Source organism: Perca flavescens, chromosome 9 (genome assembly GCF_004354835.1).
Source record: "Perca flavescens isolate YP-PL-M2 chromosome 9, PFLA_1.0, whole genome shotgun sequence".
NCBI classification, from domain to species: Eukaryota; Metazoa; Chordata; class Actinopteri; order Perciformes; family Percidae; genus Perca; species Perca flavescens.
Genome location: NC_041339.1, coordinates 21,739,133 through 21,763,828, shown reverse-complemented (window position 1 = coordinate 21,763,828; position 24,696 = coordinate 21,739,133). Strand labels below are relative to the sequence as shown.

At 39.4% G+C, this 24,696-nt stretch overlaps 1 protein-coding gene across 5 annotated transcripts in view; it reads left to right on the top strand.

Moving 5' to 3' along the window:
• The window catches only part of LOC114561115 (arf-GAP with coiled-coil, ANK repeat and PH domain-containing protein 2), a 60,537-nt gene that overhangs the window by 22,358 nt on the left and 13,483 nt on the right, over nt 1–24,696 (top strand). For 3 of the 5 annotated variants that reach the window (XM_028586840.1, XM_028586836.1, XM_028586837.1), the window contains exons 3-15: nt 680–799; nt 1,398–1,451; nt 4,053–4,111; nt 5,790–5,973; nt 11,029–11,073; nt 11,155–11,250; nt 15,205–15,279; nt 16,928–16,939; nt 19,186–19,248; nt 22,288–22,400; nt 22,964–23,015; nt 23,902–24,002; nt 24,147–24,252. In XM_028586840.1, coding sequence (XP_028442641.1) covers nt 680–799; nt 1,398–1,451; nt 4,053–4,111; nt 5,790–5,973; nt 11,029–11,073; nt 11,155–11,250; nt 15,205–15,279; nt 16,928–16,939; nt 19,186–19,248; nt 22,288–22,400; nt 22,964–23,015; nt 23,902–24,002; nt 24,147–24,252 — 1,080 coding nt within the window. The remainder of the gene's footprint in view (nt 1–679; nt 800–1,397; nt 1,452–4,052; nt 4,112–5,789; nt 5,974–11,028; nt 11,074–11,154; nt 11,251–15,204; nt 15,280–16,927; nt 16,940–19,185; nt 19,249–22,287; nt 22,401–22,963; nt 23,016–23,901; nt 24,003–24,146; nt 24,253–24,696) is intronic. The other 2 variants (XM_028586838.1, XM_028586839.1) reach the window with 2 other exon arrangements.

Genomic DNA, 24,696 nt, shown 5'->3' with positions numbered 1-24,696 from the left:
AGCATGTGCATGTGTTTTTAGATAAAAGTTTATCAAAACCTGCTGATAAGTAATAATATAAAAAATCTGTATGTTGTGTTTTTAAATTGAAATTCCACATTTTGAGTGAACTAAAATAATTTACGTTTTATTTAATTTCTGATTCAAGTCCCTAATTTACTTGAGGTTTGCTGCAAAATAACAGTCAATTGTTTAAATAGGGAGAAATAAGCATTTAATATTGTATCAGCTTTTATGTATTTTTTTGACTGTTGATAACTTACTAATATGTTAAGGAAATTGCCTAAAGTTAGCATTTTTAGTTGAGTTATTTAGCTGCTTTGGCTGTAGATGCACATTCACTGTGTCATGTCCTGTGTGGGAGTGGATGGAGAACGGCCAGCATTTTGTTCTGAGTTTACATAACCTGGAATTATCTTCTCCCAATAAGTCAGAAAGGGAGAGAAGTGCCTGTTGTTAATTACCAACAAACTGACTAAGCATCAGTGTTAGTCTTTAGCTCAGCAGAACCACATTCCAACAAAACTACGATTCCTTAATCTATTTTAAGCAGCAAACTTCAAGTGTTTAAAAAAAGAGAGAATGCCCTTAAGAAATGACCTGCATTGTTTCTAGTTTCTCTTCACTCAAGTGTTACACCCCCCTAAGCATTTGCCTCTTTCTCGTTCTCTCTCTCTAGTTGGTGAAGTTGTGTATTGGGATGATTGATGCTGGAAAAGCCTACAATGCAGCCAACAAGCAGTTTGTTAGCGGCATCCGGGAGCTAGCCCAGCAGTCCACCAAAGATGAGGTCATTGAGGTAAACAAAAAACAACCTTGCTTGATCTGAATCATAGAAAGTCACCAGCATTAGTACAGTGTGGGTTTGTTTTTTTGCATGTGTGGGGGCAGGCCTCTTTTGACAATGTATAAAATTACTGTACCTTCTCTCTGTTTGCACGCACTACCTTTTGTCTCTTCTGAGTCAAATGCTTTCATCCTTACATGACATTACCAGATTAAATCAACATTAGTAAAACTGTACTTTCCATTGGGTCTTGACGAGGTCAGATGTTTTGTTTTCCCACATGACCTGGCGAGGCAAGCTTTTCCTCTGCCTTTGTGTATTTCCCTCAATGCCTCTCCCTTGGGTTTGAAGTTCAACCACTGCATGGATTTGGACAGAGTAACTTCGCCAAAACAATTCTTTCCTAAAGTGTTATTGTGTCTCCAAAAAAGACCAACGTTTTCTGTGACAGAAGAGTCTGTGTCTGTGCAGACATGTCTGTAATGTTGCATGCAGTAAAAATGTGCATCCTATTGTTTTAATACAGGCCTTGTTTTTTATTGTTATAAGAATACATGGTGATGTTCTTATTCTGCTTGCCTTCATGGCTGTCCTCCTTTTCTCTCCACAGTCCAGTCTCACAAAGTTTGCTGAGAGCCTGCAGGAGATGATCAACTATCACACGGTATGCACCATCGATGCCATGTGAAACCGGATGCATTGTCTTTTTCTTCCCCCCTAAACAGCTGTGTGATGACAAAACTCAGCTGGGCCAACAGTCTGGCAGCTCTTTAACTGTCAGAGTTTTTATTTACTGCTGGGAAGGACAACAGCAGACTACAAGACAGAGACATTATGTCTGTGAGAGGATGGCCACTGGTTTGACAAAGTGAAGCGGAAACAAGAAATGCTTTATAGGGGATAAGCAGTTATGTAGGGGTGCCTTTAAGCAAGACGTTTAACCTTCAACTGCTTTTATGGTACAGAAGGAATTGGCATAGCTACATATATAACACTATATCATAAAAATAACAAAGTTACTTCTGCTCCCAGCATATAAAGTCCTGGGTATAAAGAGAGGATTTTCCTGTCTCATAAAATCTATTCCCTGCCTTCCATGTTGTGGAATCTGTGGTGCCTGGTAGAATAAATCATGCATTACTGAGGTAAACATGGTCATGGTCAATCTTTAAAGGGGTGATAGAATGCAAAACCGAGTTTACCATGTGGTTGTCCTCCTGGAGACCATTTTAGGCTTCAGTTAGAGTAATCTAAGTATTATTGCACTCCACTTTCAACTACTAGATCTTGGACAACAAATAAACATGAGGCCTTATTGTTTTATCCTCTCTTGTCCCCCACCAAACACTCCAAGGAGCCCAGTAGGACAGATCTGATCATGTGGCTGTTCTGTCCCCTTGTTAGCCTCCTCAGTTGTCAGTCTCTGGTAGGCATGAGGCTGACATTCAGAAATGGAGACACAACTTTCCTCTCTTTATCCTCTCATTAAGAATTCCTTTAACACAGAAAGGAGGTACAGGGCGAGCTAGAGGCTTTTGTTGTACAGTACAAGTTTTTTGCTTGATCTCTCCTGTCATGTCATGTTTCTATTAGCTCTGCATAACGTGTTCAGAGTGACTTTCCAGCCAGCATCACACTGTCTGTGAGATGTTTGTTAGAACAAACAACTTTGCCAGAGGTGCTGCTACTGGGAATTGAACCTTTGCTATATTTGTGCTTGTATTGTTGAGATCAGGAACTTTAACATCTTGAATGTGAATGATCAACAGTCAAATGTCGACTTATAGGCTTTATTCATGAAGGACATTTTGACCTGACCACTGTAACTAATAATATTAAAAACGCCGCCGTTCTATTTAAGTGTCAAAAACACCTGTTTTGCACACACCTAATTAATACTATTGCTGCTGCTGCAACAACTACCAACACCATTTTTAGTGGGCAAGAGCATGGTAAAATAAGTTAAAGGCACTTTTATTTAGATGCATTTATTTCAGGAATTGATTAGTTGATTGAGAGATTCATCAGATCATATTTTGATAATCGATTAATCATTAGTAAGTTATTTTTAAAGTAAAATTCCAAACGTTTCAGTCTTGTAAATGTACATTTTTTTTTCTAGAAGTATAGTAAATCGAATGTCAAAACCCAAAGTAATCTTTATACGTCACCTTGAAATCTAGAAAATTGTGGCCATATTTGTTTCACAATTTATAGAGAAAACCATTAATTAATTAATCAAAAAAAAAGCAGATTAATCAGTACTATCGGTACCATTTTTACCTTGTTTAAAACTGATTTAACACTATTCATATAGCAGTTAAAGCTGAATGCAGCATTCAACTTTATTCTTTGGGTGAAGTGTAAAACAATACTTTATAGGTCAACTAAATCTCATATTTCATCACATCATTACATGTGAGGTTTTGGCTCATTTTGTTCAGGTTTGATGGAATTGGGTTCTACAGGCAGTCTTAGTTCCACCTTGAAGCCAGCCTGTAATATTGCCAGATGAAATAAGAAACTGTATGTGTCTTCATAACTAGTATCTCAAAAAGCTGCAGGCTAGGCAGTCTTACCATTACTCAACAGCGGAGTCTTTCTTCACCAAATCCTCTTATCAGCTTCCTTGACTAGACCCCTAAAAGCCTCCAGGAGCCACAATGCAGGCCTGCCACTGTGACTCAACAGTGGAAACTTTGGTCACGTCAGCTGACTGTCAGAGAGGTTTTTGCCACTCGGCGATCTTTCAGCACATGATCCACTCAAACACAGTGCTCAATCTGTTTGTCATTGGTTGCCTCTCCCAGCCACACTGCTCAGATTGTCTTGTCTGGCTGTGAAATCGCACTGAAGCCCTGTTATGAGAGACTTCTGAGTGTGTTGGGCCTTTTGCTTGGTAGCTCATTTTTTAAGAAAGCATGCAGGTTAATGAGGGTATGACCCACCTCCAAGAATAAGCAAATAACGTCATTTCTCTTGTTTAAGTCATTATGAAGGGAGTTTACAAAGTCAGCGTGTTTGTGTAAATTTAGCTGCTTAATTGCACCCTGTGATGTTAACAAAAATCCTCCTAAACAGACGTGCCGAATGCTGACTTGCAAAACAGCCCGTGGCCTGGAACGTGAATACATTTGTCAGCTTTTTGCTGCTTTCTTAGAGAAGTGCCTTAAGATGTTCAATGCTTGATTTGTTCAACTAACTAGATAGAAGCTATTTTGCCAAACCGAAAGCAGCATTTACTCTTTTCTTTCTTTCTTTACAGATATTATTTGATCAGGCCCAGAGATCAATCAAGATCCAGCTTCAAACATTTGTCAAAGAGTGAGTATTAATTAAATAAAGATGGATAAAGCTGGTTATGTCTTTGAGCAATCAGAGCTTTTGAAGAATGGCCTCATTTTACATTGTGTGTCATCTGTCAGTGATAACAAGCTACAGCACATTTAGATTTTACTTATGCTTGTACCCAGAGCAAATTAAAACGAGGAATACTGGACTTAATATACTTGAACTTTAATTCTGTGCTGGAGGAAAAGTGTAATGGATATTGAATGTAGAAAGTAGAGATGGCCCGATACCATTTTTTGCTTCCCGATACCGATTCCGATACCTGAACTTGCGTATCGGCCGATACCGAGTACCGATCCGATACCAGTGTGTCATATATTTTATTATGTTTTAACAACTGTATACTACTATCCCTGTATGGATGTGATATGATTTCTATCTTTGTTGTTGGTCTGGCTCAAGTTAAACTCTTTGTGAAACATGAACAAACACAGAACTTTCTTTTATTCTCCAGTTTGACAGTCAGTTATAACGGAAAAAGAACATAAATAAACTACTTTAACGTAGATTTTCTTTAGGGCTTTATTACGTGGTATCGGATCGGTGCATAAACTCCAGTACTTCCCGATACCAACGTTTAAGGCAGTATCGGAGCCGATACCAATACTGGTATCGGTATCGGACCATCTCTAGTAGAAAGCCCACTTTTGAAATTGTGAATGTAAAGCAGAAGCTGGAGGGATGTATCTGATGGGCAGATGATCAAGACAGTGCATGTAAGGACACTAAGTTATATTAGTATATATTATAATGTTTTCTATTCGTGTCTCCCTGTTTAAAAGCCTCATAATACAGCTCTGAATTCCAGACTGCTTGTGTAAGTGCAGGAAGCAGTGGGCCCTTCTGGTTTATTTCATTATAGGGATTAGCAGCTTTTGCCCCTGGCATACCAACACCCATATCAGAAGCACCCATGCTTCTCAGAGAAAGCTGGGAAACATGTTCCATACCAGTTCCAGTACCTTGCAGCACTTAAACATTAATCTCATTGAGGCAAAACACACCAAAGAACAAATGTGGGGTGCCGAATTTGAGTACTTTGTCCTCCTCCTCAAGACAAGTGGTACTGCCCAGTCACTCACAGCGACACAGCACAAGACCTGGGTTAAATAGGTTTAGAAAATTATTTTGTTTGTTTTAACCTTCTTGGATTTCCAGCCGACCAAGACTTATGAAATCACCTTTAACCCCTGTGTGTTCCTGTTGCGTGACCATGGTTGTGTTGCTTCATATCCTGAGATAATTTTGCTTCCTTTAACATTCGATCTTCCCACTCACAAGATTGTTGACAACAAAGGGACATGTCCTATTTGACCTCGGTCATAGAGTTTGTCATACCCCTTCAACTTTATTCCTAAATTGTGTGAAAATGTAATACTTAAAATTGTTGTGGCACCATCTAAGGGTTTACCACCCAGTTCAAGTAACAAGACATATTTTTAGTGCTCAAGATTAGTGATCGACGACGAAAAAAACAAATTTGTTCTCACATTCTAATAAATAAATGAGTATCTTAGATTTCATTTACAGCTGATTATTTTCCTATTTCCTATTATTTGCTCCTACATACTAAAATATTTTTACAATATGCACTATATTTAATGTGTTTTTCTGTCTTATTAAACCTCTGTTCCCTCCCTTCCTTTGTCAGCGACATACGTAAGTTCAAAGAAGCCAAGAAGCAATTTGACAAAGTGAGCGAGGAAAAGGAGGCGGCGTTGATCAAGAACGCCCAGGCTCCCCGGAACAAGCAGCATGAGGTGGAGGAGGCCACCAACATCCTCACTGCCACACGCAAGTGCTTCCGACACATCGTCCTTGACTACGTCTTACAGGTACAATAACTCTTTTGGGGATTCAAATTGTAAAACTCTTTTAGTGACAGGTAATGAACAAAACTCAACATTTGTCAGAAGTCTTGCGTTGCACGGAATCTGTGGAAATTTCAAGTAGCAGTCGTATGGCAGTGTATTTGTTTATACTTGTGATTGTTGATTGTGATTGTAAAGTGATTTAGCAAGAGATTGCTGACATGCAGCTTAAAACAAAGAAGCCCAGCTACACAGTCATGTACAATATTTTTCTGTGCACCCTCGCCAACGTAGATTTGGATATGGAACTTAATATATGCTAAGTCAGGTTGAAAATGCCGAATTGGCACAGAGAGGAATGAACATCAGCTCGGTTTGATTCTGTTACATTCAAAGCTCATCCACCTGTCATGTTCCAATTTACCACATCAGAGTTGATTTTGGCTCAAAGATAGTAGCAGCATATGCATCAGCAGGACACAGTGAGCAGCATTGGAATTAGTTGTAGTGGTGGCAACAGGAGTAGCAGAAGAAGAAGGTAGTAGTAGTAGTAGTAGTAGTAGTAGTAGTAGTAGTAGTGGTAGTAGTGGTAGGTGGGGATAGTAATAGTGGCATGCTACATCTGTAACCATTTGCATAGATGGAATAATAAACCGTTAAATAATAATAAACAAATGGATAAAATGCTGCTCTCTTCTCATGTTTATAACAAACCCTATTAAGGAGTTCATAGTTATTTTCACATTAGGCCTCACATCAGCCTGATGTAAAATGAATGCAGAAAAAAACGTTAAATGTTAAAGTTTGACAAGTTTCGGGTCAACAAAATGTTAAGCCATCAAGCTTGATGAATCACTATGGTGGAGAATAGAGATGGTTCGATACCACTTTTTTGCTTCCCGATTCCGATACCTGAACTTGCGTATCGGCCGATACCGAGTACTGATCCGATACCAGAGTGTCATATATTTCATTATGTTTTAACAGCTGTATACTACTATCCCTGTATGGATGTGATATGATTTCTATCTTTGTTGTCGGTCTGGCTCCGGTTAAACTCTTTGTGAAACATGAACAAACACAAACAATGAATGCCCCAGAACTTTCTTTTATTCTCCAGTTTGACAGTCAGTTATAACGGAAAAAGAACAGAAATAAACTACTTCAATGTAGATTTTCTTTAGGGCTTTATTACGTGGTATCGGATCGGTGCATAAACTCCAGTACTTCCCGATACCGATACCAGCGTTTTAGGCGGTATCGGAGCCGATACCGATACTGGTATCGGTATCGGAACATCTCCAGTGGAGAAATTATTATTTTTAGGTAAGACAATTTAATAACAAGCAGAAGAGGAAGGGGGAAGGAGGTACACAAGAAAACTACTGAAAAGATTTTGTTTAAAAAAATTATTTAAAAAACTTTCAGGTCTAACTACTTTCAGGGAACTAAATATTGTGTTTTTAAATCAAATCTCCTTTTTTGCAAAAATGTAACTTTTTCTTGTACTTAAATCTGTTTAGATCTGTTAGACCTTTTTATGTCAAAGCCAAACAGATGTCTTGTACTGTACTCTGACCTATCGCAGTAAAAACTGCTAATGTATCATGGAATACATCAGCTGAGCCCTCGGTCTCTCCCTTTGGCCACAGTAGCACTGGTGAATGGTTCGTGCTTTCTGATAAGGCAGCTGCCAGCCCTGTTATTAAATCTCACTCCAAAGAAACAGACAATGGGCACAGTTCACTCCAAAATTAGATTTTGAAAAGAAACCCAAAAGCACATTTCAGAATAGGTTTGGCAGCCTGCTTCATAGGCCCACTGCATAATCACTCTCTCATAGAATGAAGCCTGGCTGTAAGAAATTACTTTAGTTTTTGTTTTATCTTGCCTGTCTGCTTATTGGAAATCTATAAGCCCAGCAGCTAGCACAGCTAATTTAAATGGGTCTCCTTTAAAGTTTCACATTCTGTAGTGCATTCAGCACTTTTAAAATGCTTTCTGCAGCTCTGCTTGCAGGAAACATTTCAGAAAGATTTTAGCTTTAATTTTTTTGTTCTTTTAAGATTGTTTTTGTGGCATTTTTGCTTAATTATACAGTGTACAGTTTACAGTGACATGCAAGATGGTAGAGGGAGAGGAAAATATATGAGAGAGGTTGTAAGCCAGACTTGGATTCATGACATTTTAAGAATGGAGCATTTCTCTTTTACCCTGCTGTGCCACGTAAGAGCTAGATCTAAACTATAAACTTTGGGTTTGCTTTATTATCTGTTGGTCAGGTCTAGAAAAAACAACATGTAAATGTAATGCAGCAAAACAGATAAAACAGCCACTTGACTTAATGCAGATGTAACTCATCACCCCTGATATACAAACCATTGCCTAAAATTACGCACATAACACAGAAAAGGAGAAGCACAGTTAACACTTAGTAAAGATAAACTTAACAAACGTGAAATTACCCGTCTAAATAGCGATAAACTTAAATCTTGCTCAACCTTTGTGGGTGTGTGGAATTACCACAATTTACCAACCAATTACCAACAAAATGCTCAGAGATGTTGCCTGTGGCAGCTGTGTTTGTTTACACCATGATGCACTTTGCCGGTTAACAACCAGTTAATAGGTGCCACTCCATTCAAAACTACTTATTGACCTTAATCGAGACAAGGGGGCTTGTAAAAGTTGCAATGCATCAGCCACTGTGGCTAGGAGATGGAAAAATAAGCTTCCTCCCCTGGGTGGGAGTTAAACTGTATATAAACACAAAGTGTGGTTAGTGTTACCAAGGAAAATGGCCTCACAGCCTACAACCAGATAAAAATATTGCTCGCCACAACAAGCATTTGAACTTTTATTATCGCATTTTCCCTGCTTTCATGACCACAAAAAAGCAAAACCATTGGACCCAAGTTCATCCAGGCAGAGTGGTAAAATTAATTCAGAAGCTGCCTCACCTTCCATATTATCCAAATACATCCACCATGCTCAGACTGTGGCTCTACTGTCACACACCAGTCATTAGTTCCTGTCAGTCACAATGCCAGCCAGCATCACCGTCTGTATTTACAACCATTAGGTCACGATTTATCTCTACTCTGCTAAATTAACCTCCCAGGCCACATGAGCAGCACAGTGGTAATTAGGCTGGTTACACACTGCACGCGTCGCGCAAGTGTGTCAGCCGCGTGGCGTGTCCATTTATATTTCGACTCCCATGTTAACAGGTTAGAGCTTACACTAGGGCTGGGCGATATATCGATATTATATCGATATCGTGATATGAGACTACATATCGTCTTAGCTTTTGGATATCGTAATATCGTGATATGACATAAGTGTCTTTTCCTGGTTTTAAAGGCTTCATTACAGTGAAGTGATGTACTTTTCTGAACTTACCAGACTGTTCTAGCTGTTCTATTATTAATGATTATTTATCTAAAATCTAAGTGTGAAGATATTTTGGGAGAGCACCAACTGTCAACTCTAGAATATATCGCCGCAATATCGATATCGAGGTATTTGGTCAAGAATATCATGATATCTGATTTTCAGACCTATATCAGAAAATATGGGATGTAGAAATAAGCGCTGAAAATGTGTAGAAGAAAAATTTAACAATTTAAAACGTTTAAAAACCTTATAGAGCTTTGATTTCAAAAAGGAACTCCTGTTGTTATACAGTATTTGTGTTTACATTTTATTGTTATTTGAACAGCTGAGCATTGAACCAGGTGAAGAAACCTGTTTATTATTTATTCATTTGATTTTGCAACTGTTCACTGAAATAGCCGGTTTCTATGAAATTACATGTGACATGTCATATTTGGCTTTGACTTTGAACATTTGCTCTCACTTTGCGGAAAAAAATATTGGGATATATATCGTATATCGATATTCAGCCAAAATATATCGGGATATGACTTTTGGTCCATATCGCCCAGCCCTAGCTTACACACTGCTGGCGTGAGACGCGCGTCTCAGGCGCGGACGCGTGCCTGCTATAGAACCAACGCCTATTTTTCACGCGAGACGCGAGCGTGTTGGAAGCGTTTCCAGGCAAAATAGAATAGGAAAATATGTTTATATGTCATTTAGACACGAATGCATATTAATAAATGACATCTTGATGTTTGAAAGTCTAGGTTTTGACATCAATGTAGATATAAATGTAATACATTTCAGAGAAAATATTTTCAAATGTTGCACTGGTCATACAGAACAAAATATTCTGTAACATATTTTGCAGTCTATACTGCCGATGTTGTCTTGCTTTAATCAAATCAGTAGGCTAGTAGGATAGGCTACGATAACAACGTGAGTGACGGTCCAACATCAAATAGGCTGTATAGGCTCTTTACAGCTACACAGACAGCCCACTTACCCATTTTTCAGAGTTTGAGACTATGTCCCGAGATCAGCCCTCCCTGTACCTAGCAATAGGAGCAGCGCTGCGTCAGACACGCTTCTGGTGTGTAGGACACAGAAAAATCCACGCAGCTGAGACGCAACAGAAACACCACGCTCGCGAGACGCGTGCAGTGTGTAACCGGCCTTAGTCGTAGATGAGGAGGAGTCTGCTACCCAGAGAGAGAGAGAGAGAGAGCGAGAGAGAGAGAGCGAGAGAGAGATCAAATGAATGCAGCAGGCTGTAGATGATATGTGAGACAGGCTACAACAGCATCCCTGAGCTAAACATGAGACACAGAGCTCCTCCTGGTGTCTGTATGAGGAACTACTGTCCAGTAATGGTTGGGGTGATTTGTCTGCTTTTGTCCATTCAGTTCAAGTTATTTTTTCATTATTATTATAATGATGAATACATTTTCATTATATTATTTTTTATTTTTTTTCATCTCCAGTATCTTAACTCATTTCCCCTTCTGTCGTATGTTCTTTATTTCTTTCTTTCTATTTCTCAGATGACTGTTTAGATTTTCTTTAGTTTGGTGGTTGCTCATGTACGTGTTGAGTTTTCCTCATTGTTTTCCTTAAATCAGTATTTCTCAAAAGCATCAGTGATAAAAAAAAAAAAAACCTTACTATTTCTCACTGTTTTGTTTTTATTCATTACAGATCAATGTGCTACAATCAAAGAGAAGATCGGAAATCCTGAAATCAGTGAGTATACTTTTATAACACATCTAATTATCCATGCAGCATTCCGACTGGCTCTCTGAATATTCACCGTCTTCTCCTCAGATGTTGTCCTTCATGTACGCCCACCTGACGTTCTTTCACCAAGGATATGACCTCTTTAGTGAACTACAACCTCTAATGAAACTGCTTGGAGGACAGGTACAAGCTACAGTATACTGTACACCCACACACACACACACACAAACCCATGCATCTGTGCGCAATATGAGCTTTGACAGTCCCTTAAACACAAAGCTTTTTTTAATAAAAATAAAAAAATCATATTCAATATTACTCATTAGTCAACATCTTTACATCACTTATGAGGCAAGGTAATAATGTATATCTTACATATACTATTACATTAATTTGTTGCCAGAAGGTATTGAACTCCGCCTTAATTCATTTGGATGTCTCATAATTTATGTTTAAATTATTTCCTTTTAATTTAATACTTTGTGTAAAAATAAACACTAAGCTAGTCCTGGACAACACATGCAATGTTATTAGAACATACAGTATATAAACTCTTGCAACATAAGCAAACATGAGTCTATTTTGATATTTCAGCTCTGTGTGTGTCTGTGTGCGTCCTCTGATAAACAGAGCCTTCCCTCTGAGCCACAGGATGGCCCAAATGTGACTTTAAGATGATAATCACAGTGGAGCTGATGTTACAGTAAGCAGGAATGAGGAAGAAAGCAGCCAGAGGGCTGAGAAGGTTTTTCCCACAGTCCGACTCATTGACAATCAGCTGAGCGAACACAGCAAAGAAACCCAAGAGTGATGCTAAAGGTTGTGGAATATAAACTCTGAGACTGAAGTCGTAGAAGAGCCGAATATGAGGACGATATTTCTCAACATTGGGTGGAAGAAAGGAGTCCAGTCTCTGAGTGGGGAGCTGGAGAGGAGCAAAAGAGAAGAGGACACTTCTTAAGAGAAAAGAGTAGCCTGTAAACATGTTTTTCTCATGTTTGAACCAACAAACCGATGACAAAAAGGAACCAGACAGTGTTTTTGTATTTGAGAAACAGAAATAAGGACAATTTTGGAAGTGAGATCTGAAGAGTTGGGACAGTGGTCCTCTTAATTGGATTGGAGAGAAGAGTTGTGGTTTCTAACCCTCATGCTCTGAAGTTGGAACCATCTGACAAAAGATTGACAGACAGAACCAAAGAGTGCCAGGAAAAGAAAAGGAGGAAGACAGGAACCACTTTGAAAAGCAGATTTTTAGGAAGGGATAAGAGGCGGAATGTAATCTTCTCAAAGCAAAAAGTGATTGAAGTAGAATGGAAAGGCATGGACTTTAAGCCTTCAACACTCAAAAGACTGCAAGGATTGTGTGAGGAAAAAGGGAGAGAAGTGCAAAAGAGGGAGGGAAAGAGATAGAGGGTTGGTTACAGAAGTATAGCTGCGTTGAGTGGATTGTAAGCCTGTCGCACTGAATTTGGAACCGTGTGAAACTGAAAAGAGCGGAAGATCAGAGCCCGAGCTGTGGGAAGCAGTAACAAGGGGATTTTGGATAATTTCTTTTCTCCTCTCCATCATGAAGCTGAAGAAGGTGGAGAGACTGTGCAGGGAGGTGTGGAGGAGCTGTCAACAGGTCTGATAATATGACTCGATGCCTGTAGTCAATGAGAAAGAGATCAAGGGTGGGAAAATGTAACACTAGAGACCAACAAAATGCTAGTACATTCTGGCCTTTATCTATTCTATAAAGTTTGTTGAGAGGAAATGATAGAAGTGGAGGTAAACAAATAAAGTTTGTTTTCTACCCCAGCTTGGAGTAAATATTAATATTTAATTACCTTACATGATATTGCTACTAGTGTTTTTTGCTTGGGAACAGAAGATTGAATATTTATAAATATAGTATTATTAAAAAAGGAGGTTATTTAAGTTACACACAGTTGCAGAAAACTGAGGAACTGTAAACGGTAACGTTGCTTAGGTTGTTTTGGAAGGAGTTACTGAGCTGGTATATAGATATAAGCTGAATAATTGATACAGAAGGCTACAGTGGGGGGGCATCAAGATATTTTGGCATCAAATATCTTGTTAACCATATACACTGCTGAAGTTATGTTTTCAATGTGTTTGAATGACCACTTTATGATTCATGTCAAATATGCCATTTTTTCCACCCCTGCCTTTGGAAACTGCTGGACTGCTTCTAAATATAAGATATTCTGCCAATAACATCTTTCTATGACACAAAGCCTCAGGGTTGAACATGTGAGGGATGAATATATTCATTCAAAAGGATGTTTTCTATCTTTTCCATGAATCATGTAGCTTGTCATCATAGTGTTACATGTCAAGACAGATTTTAGCAGAAGAAAGAGTGACCAAATTGTTTCAGTGGGGTGCTCTGGTGGGTAGGAGACAAACCGAAGCAGAATCAAACATTTGAGGCGATTGTCTCTGCTGATGTCGTCAGTGGTAGCTGCATAGTTGTCAGTGGGGGCTGCATAGTGAGATAGATAAGATGTTAAAGGTAAGGTGAGTCTGTCACAAAATATGTGGAAATACAAACACGCACACACACACACACACACACCTGCCTTTGCAGATACAGATAGAAGCACATTGACGGCATGGACTGGACTGGACTAGTTACTGTTGTGCGACAGGGGAAAACATTTCCCATCTGATGTTATCAGCCTGCCTTTTTGTCGTCCACCCATTTCCTGTCCAAACAAAACAAAAGATCCGGCTCTCTCAAATGCTGTCTTCTCTAAAATTAATGGATCACATTTTTGTCATATTTTCCACAAAAGTATAATTAAGTATAACGTATATTTTGTGGAAGAAATAACTGTGAATTAGGCAGATAATAAACAAAATGTTGCTTTGCTGAAAATTTCAGCTGTCAAAAGCTACAATACAAAACTTTAGTGCCATCAGAAAGGAAGTAAATTGTTGGTTCCACCCTCTTCTATCTCATTTGGCACACTGACTTCTCTGTAAGTATGAAATGCCATTTAGCTTGAAGTTGTGGTACGGTAACTGGTCTCTGTAAAGCCACAGCAGGCATTAAAAGCATATTATGAACACAGCTAATGTGTAGTAAACATGCATCACTCATGTTTAAGACGCAGATAGTGATCACTTTGTGTTTGATGCTCGAGTCACGATGATTTAGGTCAGGTTGCGGTTTAGGGCTGGGCGATAGGGAGAAAATCAGATATCATGATTTTCTTGACCAAATACCCCGATATCGATATTGCGGCGATATTCTAGGGTTGAAAATTGGTGCTTTAACAAAATATCTTCACACTTAGATTTTCGATAAATAATCATCAGTAATGTGGACATAATGTCTAAGCGGGGAAAAGGCAAATAACAGAACAGCTAGAAAAGTCTGGTAAGTTCAGAAAAAGGCGTCACTTTACTGTAATGCAGCCTTTAAAACCAGGAAAAGACAACACTTATGCCATATTACGATATCCAAAATCTAAGACGATATCTAGTCTCATATCACGATATCGATATAATATCGATATATTGTCCAGCCCTATTGCGGTTACAGACTCCTAAAGCACTGAGTAGAATCTGCTGTAAGGCAAAATGCCACATTTTCGGCATCACCCTATGACCTCTAGCACTTCATTGATGTCCTTTTTTTAATTTGTTGCATTCTTCTCTTCTCAAAAGAATCCTTTATTTTCCTCTCTACACGCAATGGTTACTCGCGGGGACGAGAAGAATCAGTCATCCCCCCCATCCAATTTCACACATGATGAAGCCTCCACAGCACAGTCCATTTTGTTTAGAGGAGAAGGCCTGTTTTGTCTCGATGTGGCCTGTGGAAAAGTTGTTTATTTGCTGGAATCATTTATGCGCTCAAGAATAGAAAGGAAAGCTTCTGTGCAGACATGCTTGCCTTCACATTTCAGGTGGAGTCAAAAGAGAAGGTTTTGATTTGAATGGCCCACCCTTAGATTATCTGCAATTGTAATAACTGTAATTGTGTGGCGACATAAATCAAAAGAAAGAGTGTGATAAGTTCATATTTTGTGTCTTAAAAGTTCCTGTATGTTGTTTTGAATTAAACACTCATTACCAGGTGGTTTGGTAAGCTTGACTAATCCGTTGTTCTGTCTCTTGCAGTTGGACCAGCTGGTGGTGGATGCTGCCAAAGAGAAGAGGGACATGGAGCAAAAACACTCCACCATCCAGCAAAAGGTACACACACACTCACAATATGATCCCATTTTCTTTTACATTTAAAAACAAATGTACATAGAAAATGGAAACTAAACACACTTTCATAAATAAAAAAAAAAAACACTAACCACAATACAGCCAAATTAGGTGCACACTTGTGAATATAAATCATAAATGACAACTTTATTCTCATTTCCTCGGCTCACTTACTCTGTGTGCTCAACATGGCCAAGCTACTCTGAGCCTGGATTTCTCTTACATGTGTAGTGACTTTATGGCTGTTAGATCCCACAAAGCCTTTCTCATTGCACTCAGACCTCCTCCCATTAAAAGTAAACCCACAGCACTCTGCTGGGATCTTGCGGGACTTACCTTTTACCCCACGGCCTCTTGTGCTCGTAGCCCTCTGATCACAACCTCCCTCACTGCTCACCTGCACTGAACTCTCTCTCTGAACACTATGCTGCCAGAGTTGGGCTCACCATGCTGAAATATTATAAGCTTGTGGTACAGTAAAACGAATGAAACCACTCACGTTTTTATTCAATTCATTCATTCAAATTCAATTATTAGAAATCTAAGGACAAATCACTCATTTGCAATTGAAAGAAATATTGCATATAAAATAATTTGCCCAAGGGAGCATTCACATACCAGAGCTACAGTATCCATTTCAGCCATTCACTGTACATTTGTCATTTGAGTGAATGGAGGTAGTGCTCCTCCCTCAGGTGTAAGGTGATCCCTAAGGATGATCTCAGCCACACACCCATGCATTATTGACGAGTGACGGAAACCCTTTTTCAAACAAACAAGGTTGAGTTTCAGAATCTGCCCATCTCTGGTCAGCACGCATGCCAACCCTAATATCCCCACTGAGTGACACTTGTGGATATATTATCTACAAGAAAGGTGCACCAGAGGTTTTGACTGTAAATTAAATGTAAAGAGACAAGAGCTGAAATGTGATACTTAGAACTATTTTTTTTTGCCCCTAAAAGTGAAACATTTACTAGTTATTGAAAAACCGTTTTGCCTTTTTGGCTTCTGATCATTTTGGACACTGTTCTCTTTTGAGCTCTATGAACCCTCAACAGAATAAAAGTTAAGCAGGATGTGTGGTGTTAAGTTACAGTATGGCGATGGTAAATTGCCCTTAGCTTTAGTTGTACATCACAGAGCATCATTAACTCCAGACAACATCTGCCAGCTCTGTACCCAGCTGTTGTCTGCTGGGCTTCTTTTAATTTGTCTGCCTATCAGTGATGTTCATTTCAGTCTCCAACTGTGTGCAAGTAGTACAAATTCTGAGATGTCTTTCTTTTCTCACCTTCTCTGTTGTTCTTTCCTTCTCGCTTTGTTTGTTTTGTGTCTGCCTTCTCCATCTGTTTTTCTTTTGCCTCTTGTCCTCTCCCTCTCTCTCTCTCTTCCCTGTTGCTCAGTCAGTCAGTGATGGTACGTGTGCCAACTTCCGCCTGTCCTTGAGCACCTATCCTCCACCTCCCCTCCCTCAATTTATCTAGAAGCTATTTATATGTTCTCTCGCTCCCGACACTTGCTCTCTCTTGTCTAGCTGTTTATTCACAGACACTCCTAACCAACTGTCTTCCTTTTTTCTTCTACTTCTGCTCTTTTTCCCCATCTCTTCTTCTTTTACTCACTTCAGGCTGCTCTGCAGGTAAGCTGTGTTACCCTTCTTTTCCCCCCCACTGTCATGTCTGCATGGTCGAATAGCTACTGTACACGCTGCTGTAACTGCTTGGACTCAACCTCTGCAGCTCACGTCATTTGTAGCAAGATGAGTGAGCTGGTTCATCACAAGATTAAACTGATGATATGATGCACTCAAATTGAGACTGTTTTGACACCATTATGCCTTTTTGCACATGACTGTCCACATTGTACCATGTTGCTTGTTTTGTGCTTAGTTGAGTTCAGTTATTTGCAGATTCTAAACCAACTAAAGTATGAGTTTGGTATTGGCAAGACGGATGATCTTTATTACATTTCTTTTTAGTTATCTCCAAAAGGTTTCCAGTTGAATGAAGTGAAGCATGTTAAGTGTAGTGGAAAAGAAATGTACTGGCATATTTACCTTGAAAATAGGCAAAAGAAACATTTGCTGTTAAGATTATTTGGCAATACTTTACAGTGGCTTTACTCTGGTATATTAACCTGTGCTGTTTTTAATGAAATAATTAATATTAATATTTAATATTTCCTCAGTCCTGCAGGTCAAAGTGCACACATGTTACTTATTATATTAGGCTGACACTCTTCCCCAGGCTGACTTTAAGTGAGTGACCAGGTTGAGTTATTTCCTGTTGTCAAAGACATGTCAGCAGGTTTTCTGTCTGTATATACTGTAAACTTGTACTCACTGTGGCAGGGACTGTATCTGTGGCCCGATAACGCATGTTCTTTACCCATCAAGCTACATTACCACCTTGCAATAGAACATACGATGCTGATTTAATAAAGTGTAATTACTGTAAACTGATCTAATGATCTGTATCAGCCTTAGTCACTAGGGTCATTTGCACCAACATAAACAAAGCCAACTACACATGTCTTTGACTCCTCTTGCCTTTGTAGTTGCGTTGGTGATGCAGGTTGTTTAATTGTGGTGCTTTCCCCATCACTTACTGTTTGAAATGTGTGAAGGTTGGGCACACTGGCAGTGTTGTGAAACTCCTCCTTTTATATCCGAGTATGAGCCAAGAAAGTGAGTTGTAAAGGTGAGTTGTTAGTATTGAAAAACCTTTACTTATTGCCCCCTTTAGGATAGTTTTCTTCCGTATTTTCAGTCCTATCCACACTGTCCACTTTATTCGTGCTTGCACACAAGACTTTCTCATTATCATTGTATTGATGAAACCTTTCATCCTCACGAGATTTGAAAGGGATCCTGAGGTTGTTTAGTATGCTTCCTATACCCCTCTGTGCAGAAGCAGCACTATGACCACAGGGCATGGGAGTGTCACAGTGGCGGTAACCCAGAGAGAGAGACAGGCTGCTGACTTAAAGATTTTCCTGTCTTGTCTCATAAAGAAAGAGAATACGCCTCATTGGTTTTGAAATGGCTGGTTTGATTGTTTTCCTGCAGGACTAAGCCAGAGTCTCTTAACTGTCATATACACTGATTGCTTTTTCAAGTCATTTTAGCATGGTTAAAGAAGTAGCTATTTATCAACACACACTTCCGTGGCGCTGTGGAGATAGGTCTGGCAATGTAAAACTAAAACACACACACACACATGAAGGGGATGAGAGGCTGTTAGTTCATTTGAAGTCCGTATAAATGTTTAATGCCTGAGATCCTCTGCACGGTCCACTTGATTATTCTAACCCAACAGTCACACCAGCAGTACACACATACACACACACACACACGGGTGACCTTCACTTAGGCCTCAGGAGGAGGAGCAGCAGAGGCAGTGACGAAAGTTTTGATAGACATACACAGCCACAGGAGAGGAGGAGGCGAGGGTTTGTAGAAGGGACAGGCCACGCTGCTTATAGTGACACACTGCCATTGAGATGCTACAAAGTTAGACTTTGAGATAGCGAAGACTCATTGGCCTCAGAGGGAAACACACACACACACACACACACAGAAAAGGGGGCTCTCACACTATAAAACCTGTGAAAAATGAAGATTTTCAGCCGTTTTCACTACGTCTGGTATCTGGTGAGTGCACCTAAAGCAGGGAGATTGAGTTAGAGTATGTTTGTGTTAATGCATGCGACAGTATCTGTGGCTATTTATAGGAATAGTGTGTGTTTTTGTGTGATTGTTTTCTCTTGTGTTTACGCCGTTTTGTATTTTGACAAATCCATGATTTCTAATAATCCTTTGGTAGCATAAGAAATACATATTTATTTTCTCTGTGTGCCGTTCTCTTGCTGTGTGTGACATTTTAGGAGGTGACTCAGCCCGAGTCTTTACCAGACTGCTACAACTTTTGCGCTTGGAGGTCGACCTCCGTACGTAGAGTCACCGCATCGATTTCCATCTGACTTCTGCTTTGTAACCCTACCTGCCCCCCTCTTTCATCTCCTCTCCTGCACACGCTAAGAGACTGCATTGCAGTGTTTGTATAGATGTTTGCACCTTTGTCTGTTTCCTCACTTTACATTTGTGTTGATGTGTCTTGATTATGCAGCATGTTTTATTGTTGGTGCCGGTGTCTGCTACAGTGAACTCAGGTTGCTGGTTTGATGTCAGTGAGTGGTTTGTTGCTTTGCAGTCCATTGTCACTGGTTTGATCATTGGATAATAAATGAACGCATCTCTGTTGTCAGGCGAAAACCTTACATCTCTCAAATGTTTCATGAACTAAGAGCAACAGCCTTACTAGGTTGACCACTACCTGTTTTTGAAATGTATGTAACAGGGTTGAAAATGGTTTGCCAGACCCAAGCGGTGACAGAAATGTCTTAAAGGTCCAATGACATGTAACATTTTCACTTTCATTTTAACATTATTATGCATTCCCCCAGCCTGCCTATGGTCCCCCAGTGGCTAGAAATGGTGATAGGTGTAAACCGAGCCCTGGGTATCCTGCTCTGCCTTTGAGAAAATGAAAGCTCAGATGGGCCGATCTGGAATCTCCCCTTTCTCTGCTTTGCCTGCCCAGAGAATTTGGCTCACCCATGAGAGAGAGACATCATGGCTTTCAAACGAGCGAAGTGGCAGTTGGTCAAGGCCACACCCCCCCCTCCACCTTGCCCCCCCCTCCCTTCTCTCCTCCTCAATAGCACATCCTAAGGAAAGCCCATTGTGGGACTGGCTCTAGTGGCTGTAATTCTGCACCAAGGCTGAATTTCAGGAAAGAGACTTCAGATACAGTATTAGGGGACCACTAAGGTCTATATAAAAGCATCCAAAGAGCACCATGTCATGGGACCTTTAACCTACCTACCAACCTATTGAAATTAAAGAACCAGAAAGGTTTTCACATGACAGCAAGTGTTTTATTCTTCGGCTTCTGTCTTAATTAAGGTGTGTGTGTGTGTGTCTGTCATAGGGCAGATGGGGTTTAACATAAGCTTTTGCTCAGGTTACATTTACAGATCCAATTAATGAGAGACAAAGCAATGCACTACATCAAACACACGTGTATATAACTCTAGACTGTTGAGTGTCTTTGTGGGTGGAACTCTTGGGAGTCTGCAACATGTAGATTTTAGGTTGTTGTTGTTGTTAGCTCTGATCTGTACTCAAGAGCTCTTGCCAGACGGAAAGTTTAGCCGTATAGATTAGTATAAATGTTTGCACTTTATTGGAGAGTGCTTTTCATCCTCAATTCCAATGAAGTACTCTTTGTCTTAAAAGGGTTTAAAATAAAACACTTCAAATATGACATGGTAAGGACAAACATCTAGAACAAAGACAGAATGCAGTTAACCTTTTATAACTCCTCCACTGAGAATAGTATTGTGTAGAATCTTTGTATATTTTTCCCCTCGTTATGTGCATGTTTAGCATGAATGCTTTCTAGGAAGTAAACAGGAAGTGGTCATTGTCGCCACCTGCTGAATGACTGCGGTCATTTTTACGCAGCCCACAGAATTATCAATGTTGACATATTTTACTTACAGAGTTTACTATAGCAAGATTTGTCTGTGATATTTTTTTTGATGATGATCAGCACATTTGCATGTAAAGAAGCGGTCCATGAAAATGACCATTAGCCCTCTCCTTTGAGTGGCTGTTTCAGAGCACCACGTCATAACTGGTTTCATAATGGAGGACAAGGTGACAGAAAAAGACTCTGGATGTTTCTAGAAGGACAACAGAGAAGGTGATTTCACAGCTCAGTACAGTAATGGACCTACAGCTGTAATTGGTTGACGAGATGGTGACACTCGATATAAATTGACTCCACAAGGACGGACGGACACACGCACGCACGCATGCATCATGATGTCTAATGTCACTTGCTGAAGCTGAGAAAGCTAGAAGGGTCTATGGAAAGTGTGGCTGCAGCTTAGCTAGTTAAAGCTATACTTGCAACAGGGACAGTCCCATGACAACATACCAGATTGGGTTTCAGCAGCAACAGAGTCGGTGAAAGAAAGATGCATGCAAGCTCACTTTGCAACTTTACTCATTGGAGGACAATAACTAACCTAGCTAGCTGAATACTTAACAAATTAAAACCTTATAATGCAGGGCGCCCTGATAGCTCACCTGGTTGATCGTGCGCCCCATATACTGAGGCTCAGTCCTTACTGCAGTAGCCTGGGTTTGAGTCCGACCCATGGACCTTTGCTGCATGTTACCCACCCTCTCTCCCTCCTTTCCTTGTGCTATCCTATCAAATAAAGCCCAAAAAATAATCTTTAAAAAAACAATGTAGCCTCAGTCTTAATTCAGGTATTGTTTATGATGTGCAAGTATAAAGTAATGGAAAGCCTGGACATGGTGGGTCTTTGCAAACTGTAGTATGTGATTTTTAACTTATTCAAAGTGAAAGTCTCAACTTTATTATTATTATAATTATTGTTAATAACTTTATTATATATTAACTGGATAAACCAGATAAGTTCTGGGATATGTTTTGTCCCCGTATTAGTTGGACTTGTCAAAGCATCTTCAGAGACAGAGGGAAATGTGGATGAAGGAAAAAGTAAAATATTCTGAAGCCTTGACACTGTGAAGACAAATATAAGAAATGTTTTGCAGTATTTTGCAAGGTGTATTTTTAACCTCCCTTCCCAGGCAATACATATAATCTATTTGAATGGATCATAACTGCAACCATCAGCTGTGTGTGTTGTTTCTATCTTGTTTGGTTCTTGGTGTTAAACATTCAGGTTCAGTTTTAAAAGGTTTGAACAAGGTCACTTACTGTAACACAACTAAGACTGATGGCCCTCATTTGGGACTTTGGGAAAAGTGCTGATTCACTTCTTACCCTATTGGAAATGTAGGAAATAGTTTGTATTTTAACACGTTTGCTTACTTTGTTTTGTCTTTGCTCTCTGTCTTTTTTTTCTTTTCTGACACTTAATGTTCAGGACTTCTCGAATGACGACACCAAGCTGGAGTACAATGTGGATGCAGACAACGGCATCGCAATGGAGGGTTATCTGTTTAAGAGGGCCAGCAATGCCTTCAAGACGTGGAATAGGTATGACAGACGCAGTTCAATTAGCATCTTTATGAATACATTTAGAATTTAATTGTATGATAAGGAATTGCTATAGTGGGCTGGTTGTGGATTGTGGAGGGCAGGCATTGTCATCAAAATCTAGAATAGAGATATTAAAGGTGCTTTACATTTTAATACCTCAGCAAGTACTTTAGGTTCTTTATCACTGTCACACGAATATAATTGGGTTGGATGTAGAAGGAAGAGGTTAATACTGTACATTTAATTAATTGGATGTCCGTGAAATACCATTCCTGACAACCATACCACTGTCACCTCTTTCTTTCAAAGTTGACCCATATATCCAGCAAGCCTTTCGAAAACATGTACAAATGAGACTGTGGGTGGCATTTATGTTCCTCTCCTTCCTCTTTCTCTTTACTGTATTTAACTTCTAAGTACAAGTATGTACTCATCAGCTCTCTCTCTCTGGATGCTGCCATTGCTCTAATTCACACTAGTTATGTCAAAAAACTTGTTATTTTAGGAGCATCACTGGCAACTGCATGTGACTGCTTGTTTTTCTCGTGATCTCCTTTCAGGCGTTGGTTCTCCATCCAGAACAATCAGCTAGTTTACCAGAAGAAATTTAAGGTATGTCAAGTGACTCCCTGCACATTGACCACAATCAAATATGCATGAGTTTGACTTCCTGCACCAATAATCCACCCAATGTATTTTTAACAGGAAGCCACAGGCACCATTTAAGAGCTGTAGTACAGATGTTTAGTGTAGGATAAACCACAGCTATATGTGAAGATACAATAAAAAAATGTTTTGCATTGTATAACACTGAAGAGATGATTGTGTGTTGCACCGAAGTCAAATATTTTTGCAGCAGTTGGAAAAACAATTTGTTAGACACATTTAGCATTTTTCTAAAGTGCAGCATGGAAAACATGTCTATGCAAAGCTGTTAGTAGTCAAATATTGTAATATTATATATATTAATTATATATATATATATATATATATATATATATATATATATATATATATATATATATATATATATATATATATATATAATATATATATATATATATATATATATATATATATATATATATATATATATATATATATATATATATATACTAATAATAATATTAGTACAATTGGCCAGTTTATTCAGTTATGCCCCGTTTATACAGGGTGGGAATAACACGCTTTTGCAGTGCTGTGCTGTAAGTTTTGCATTTTAGTTTACACCCTGACAGCAGGAAATAACCACACATGATATCGTCACTGAAGTTTACCTGGAAACTACCTGCATGATTGAAATATTGACAAACAATTAGATTTGGATATTTTTTGCACTTTCCTCATCTATTTTAAATATTGCAGTGGAAAAATAACAACTGATTTACGATTAAGTGAGCAACACCTTTACTGTGTTGTACAGAAAATCTTAGGTGTTCAGCACTGTCTGTTTGTGTGTGTATTGTGTTTAACCAAAGCTACTGTGCTGTCCCCTCAGGACAACCCAACAGTGGTGGTGGAAGATCTTAGGCTATGCACCGTCAAACACTGTGAGGACGTAGAGCGTCGCTTCTGTTTTGAAGTGGTGTCACCCACCAAGTAAGTTTGAGACCCTGTCAGTCTAATGAGCACTGGAATATTTTACTAAAGGTGGGAAGGTGGAGTAGCGGTCTACCCACCTCCCACACATGCTCACACACATTCAGCAGACAGCAGTTGTGTGATGCTTGTCTGTCCCAACAGGAGCTGTATGATGCAGGCAGACTCAGAAAAACTGCGACAGGCCTGGATCAAAGCTGTCCAGAACAGCATCGCCACCGCCTTCCGTGACAAGGGAGATGAAGGCGAGGTAAAAACCAAACACACTGAGAAACACTGTGTGGATAGTTCAAGGGATTCACATATACTTTAGATAAATAAATTGATAGATAAATCATGTGTTGAAACTTTAACTGTGTATATGTACAGTACAGGCCAAAAGTTTGGACACACCTTCTCTATTTACATAGTAGATTCTCACTGAAGGCATCAAAACTATGAATGAACACATATGGAATTATGTACTTAACAAAAAAGTGTGAAATAACTGAAAACATGTCTTATATTTTAGATTCCTCAAAGTAGCCACCCTTTGCTTTTTTGATAGCGCTGCAAACCCTTGGTGTTCTCTCAATGGGCTTCATGAGGTAGTCACCTGAAATGGTTTTCACTTCACAGGTGTGCCTTGTCAGGGTTAATTAGTGGAATGTTTTCCCTTATTAATGGGGTTGGGACCATCAGTTGTGTTGTGCAG